At 50.3% G+C, this 4,666-nt stretch overlaps 1 protein-coding gene across 1 annotated transcript; it reads left to right on the forward strand.

Moving 5' to 3' along the window:
- Window positions 1-1,644: 1,644 nt before the first annotated feature.
- LOC6591085 (protein peanut) lies at window positions 1,645-4,226 on the forward strand. The gene has a single exon (XM_002015669.2). The coding sequence runs from the start codon at window positions 1,848-1,850 to the stop codon at window positions 3,450-3,452; it is 1,605 nt and encodes a 534-aa protein (XP_002015705.1). The 5' UTR covers window positions 1,645-1,847; the 3' UTR covers window positions 3,453-4,226.
- The last annotated feature ends 440 nt before the right edge of the window (window positions 4,227-4,666 follow it).

A 4,666-nucleotide genomic window follows, 5' to 3' on the forward strand; every position in this document is an offset into this window, starting at 1 on the left:
TCTCTGATAACAATGGAATTACAGTCCGGAGTACGGACAATGGACGGCGCTAAGAAAACTGACTTTCTAGGGGACGAGCGGGGTTTGGTTTTTCTTTTGCCGCTGCCAAACATCTTACATAATCGCAGAGAAGATGCGACGATTCCTAGAGGCAGACGCGGCATGGATTTTGGATGAAGCGTGCCTGATGCGAGGCAGCTGCTGCTGCTGCTGGATGAAGGGTTGCCGGGGGATTAAGTGCGATCAGTTTGCTGTAAAGATTTGCGGTTGCCACTGATTCGATTCCCCGTGGGCCAAAGCCACTGTAAGTCCTCCTACCTTGCGATAAGTACAGTCAGACCCCGGGGGAAATCAGGCCGCACACACGAACAGAGACCAACAACTGGGCGTCATATCAATTCATAAATGAATAATAATTCCGAACGGAGCTAAAATTAAAACTAGGACCAGAGTCGAAGTCGAATAATGTGAGAAAAAAATGTTCTCACGATCACCTTTGAAGTCGGAACAGACGGCGCATGGAAATCCACGTGCAAAAGGGGGAAGTGAGCAAGCAAGCAAGGAAGGAAGGAAGAAACGGAACCGAACCCTCCACCATGCTACGCCACCATCATCCACCAGGCCGTGCGGTAGGAGGAGGCGGAGTAGGACGCAGGACCCATGGCTTTGGTGGTGGTTGGTGCTGGTGGGCTCGGCCCCCTCCCCTCCTACCCGCCCGACTGTCCCTGTCACCGTTTGTCCTTCTATTCCAGAGAGTGCATGAGAATTTAAATTATACACGCACACACACGCGCCCTCAGTGCAGTGCGCACAATCAACGGGCTTTGTCTGCGGCTGTGTGCGTGTGTATCGGCATGCAAGCGGGTCGGTCCGATAGGAATAGGGTGGGGGGGTGGCAGGACGACGCGAGGCGTGTGTGGGAACTTCTGACGGAGGACACTCGAGCATGAAGAGCGCGGGGCGCGGGCCATCATCTGGGAAGACAGGAGGCAATTATTATCCGTCCCAATTGTGATGCCCGCTAATGTCCTTTATTCCCACACACAGCCCACGAGGAGCAGCACAATCACCCACAAGCGGCGTTAGTTTCGAAACTTTCAGGCAATCCCCAGAGGAAATTTAAATGAAACCCAAAATAAACGGAATTATCGCCACTGCTAGAGAAAGAGAGAGAGACGGAGTACGGCAGAGAGATAAGCAGCACAAAAACAACAGCTCTCTCTCTTTCTTTTATACGCTCATGCGCAACATATGCCAAAAAAAACAGCAACGAAACAACACAGCAGCGAAAAGTCAAAGTCATCGAAAACAGATCATTTCTGTGTTGCAGCTGTATGTAAGACAGGGAGGCCCACATAAGTGCCCTCATTCAAAGCCATGTATAAATGCATTTCTTTTCCTATTTTTAAGCATTCAAAATGATAAGAACAAGCGATGGTTGTGTGTGTATGCGTGTGTCGGTGTCTTTGCATTACTCATGCGCAGTAGCATCTTTCGGTATTTTCCGGCCGCGAGAGAGCCACTTTCAGTATTTTACCACTGTCACACTAGAAATGTGCGGTGTCTTGTTGTTGTTCTCTCGCTCTCTCGCCCGCTCGCGGAGAAATATTTTGCTGGCTGCCGGGTGATGGTCATACTGACACAGAAAATGCAAAAAAAGTAAAAGCAAAAAAAGTTTAAAAGCGTAGGCGTGACAAACGGTAGAAAAAGCGTTGCGAATAAGAACTGTTGTTGACACAAAAAGAAACAAGAGTTACCCCGAGTGCGGCACGCAAATCAAAAGCAAAAGAAAGACAAAATCAGTTAGGCAAAGTCAAGAAAAAGTGTAGCCCTTGGCGGCCATTCAAATGAATAGTCCTCGCTCAAACGCGCTCAATGGCGGCGGCAGCGTCGGCGGCGGCGGGGCCATCTCTGCCCTGCCCAGCACCCTGGCACAATTGGCGCTGCGCGACAAGCAGGCTGCCTCCGTTACCAGCAATGGCAGCAGTGAATCCTCCGTCGGTCGGCCGGCAGTGCAGCCCCCGAGTGTGCCATCGATAGTCGCCAGCAAGCTGGGCGAGTCCACACCCTCATCGGCTGGAGCGCCCTCCAATGGTGATTCCAACAAACTGACCCACGATCTGCAGGAGAAGGAGGTCCAGAAGCCAGCCAAGCCGCCGCTGCCAGTGCGCCAGAAGCCCATGGAGATCGCCGGCTACGTGGGCTTTGCCAATCTTCCCAACCAGGTGTACCGCAAGGCGGTGAAGCGCGGCTTTGAATTCACCCTGATGGTTGTGGGCGCCAGTGGATTGGGCAAGTCGACGCTCATCAACTCCATGTTTCTGTCCGACATCTACAATGCCGAGCAGTATCCGGGGCCCTCGCTGCGCAAGAAGAAAACGGTGGCCGTGGAGGCCACCAAAGTGATGCTCAAGGAGAACGGCGTCAACCTGACGCTGACCGTAGTGGACACACCCGGGTTCGGCGATGCCGTGGACAACAGCAACTGCTGGGTGCCCATTCTCGAGTACGTGGACAGCAAGTACGAGGAGTACCTGACGGCCGAGTCGCGGGTGTATCGCAAGACCATTTCCGACAACCGGGTGCACTGCTGCCTCTACTTCATAGCGCCATCGGGCCACGGCCTCCTGCCACTGGACATTGCCTGCATGCAGAGCCTGTCGGACAAGGTTAACCTGGTGCCGGTCATTGCCAAGGCCGACACCATGACGCCGGACGAGGTGCATCTGTTCAAGAAGCAGATACTCAACGAGATTGCTCAGCATAAGATTAAGATCTACGACTTTCCCGCCACGATCGAGGATGCGGCAGAGGAGTCGAAGACCACGCAGAACCTGCGTAGCCGTGTGCCATTTGCCGTTGTCGGAGCCAACACCATTATCGAGCAGGACGGGAAGAAGGTGCGCGGTCGGCGGTACCCCTGGGGCCTGGTGGAGGTGGAAAATCTTACACACTGCGACTTTATTGCCCTGAGGAACATGGTGATCCGGACGCATCTGCAGGACCTCAAGGACGTGACGAACAACGTGCACTACGAGAACTATCGCTGCCGCAAGCTGTCCGAGCTGGGCCTGGTCGATGGCAAGGCGCGGCTCTCGAACAAGAACCCCCTGACCCAGATGGAGGAGGAGAAGCGCGAGCACGAGCAGAAGATGAAGAAGATGGAGGCCGAAATGGAGCAGGTGTTCGACATGAAGGTCAAGGAGAAGATGCAGAAGCTCAAGGACTCCGAACTGGAGCTGGCCCGCCGCCACGAGGAGCGCAAGAAGGCCCTCGAGCTGCAGATCAGGGAGCTGGACGAGAAGCGGCGTGAGTTCGAGCGCGAGAAGAAGGAGTGGGAGGACATCAACCATGTGACGCTCGAAGAGATGAAGCGGCGCAGCCTGGGCGCCAACAGCAGCACCGACAACGTGGACGGTAAGAAGGAGAAGAAAAAGAAGGGTCTGTTCTAAGTCAACCCAGGGGAATGTCTCCTTCTATTTACCCCTCTCAATCCTCCATCCCCCATCCACCATCCGCCATCCGCCACCCGATATACTTAAGCGCTAATCTCGAGAACAAACAAAAACTTAACTGATCGCGAATGATAACCATAGCGTAACCCATAAATATACATACATACCTTTAAATATATATACTACTATAGAAGTGCATACAGAAATATATCTATTGTTGGGCCGACAGCCGCCCCACAAGGCTTTTCCGCACAGCAGTCGCACTCCGAACGCGTTGCATTTGTTTTCTACCTACTATACAAGTACATATAGCAGTTATTATTGCAGTATTCTACCGATATATATATAAATACACTTATTCAGACCGAACCTACTTGACGACGATGACGACGACGACGAAGAGGAATTTGCTAGCCTAAATGAATTGAAATCCCGATAAAAGCCACACCCCTTGAAATTGTATTTAAAATATACTTAAATATCGCTTAAACAAACAAAATATATGAAACTAAGCAAAAGTGTACGAGTATTTGAACCTAAACATAACGAATAATAACGAACACCATGTAAAACGTATGATATTGATATTGTAATTGTATCTTATACCTACTATGCATAAAGTAAACTCATTTACACACCACTCGAGCACACAAACAAGCGGCAAACAGCAGAAACAACAAAATATACTCTTCAATTTTACAAAATAAAGTCTTCTTTAGTTATACTACATAACAAAAACAGAAACAAACCTAAAAAAAAAAGAGAAAAGAACGAAAATTCCATTTCTTGTCTTGTCGATGGTTTACACAACTGCCGGAGGTCATACAGGGTGTTTGGTCTTGCGGCACGCGACTCTCAATTAACGCCGAGCCGCTCCATTTCGAAATCGCCTGCGATGCAACCCCCAACACAACATTCTCCAGCGGTTGACTAATACAGTTTTTAAGCAGAAACTCTGTTGAATGGCGAATGGCGAATGGCGAACGGTGGGGAGTGTGTGTGACTCAGGCCCGAGCTTCGCTTATATGTAGATATTTGTTGTGCAGCGCTTTTGAGTCTGACGGACAGCTAAATCATTCAGCGAGACCAATTTAATGTTTACTCTTTCCAGTGTTTAATTTTTAGACCATTAGAAAACTCTCTGGGCGTACAGTGTGTGTCATTCAAATGAGCAGCCATGCTATTATTTAGCCTGTAAAGAGTTCAAACAC

This window comes from Drosophila persimilis, unplaced genomic scaffold, assembly GCF_003286085.1.
Source record: "Drosophila persimilis strain 14011-0111.01,24,50 unplaced genomic scaffold, DperRS2 tig00000002-arrow-pilon, whole genome shotgun sequence".
Classification (NCBI taxonomy): domain Eukaryota; kingdom Metazoa; phylum Arthropoda; class Insecta; order Diptera; family Drosophilidae; genus Drosophila; species Drosophila persimilis.

Bases quoted from the DNA above. Each gene is read 5' to 3' on its own strand.
- LOC6591085 (XM_002015669.2), top strand. From the start codon at position 1,848: ATGAATAGTCCTCGCTCAAACGCGCTCAATGGCGGCGGCAGCGTCGGC.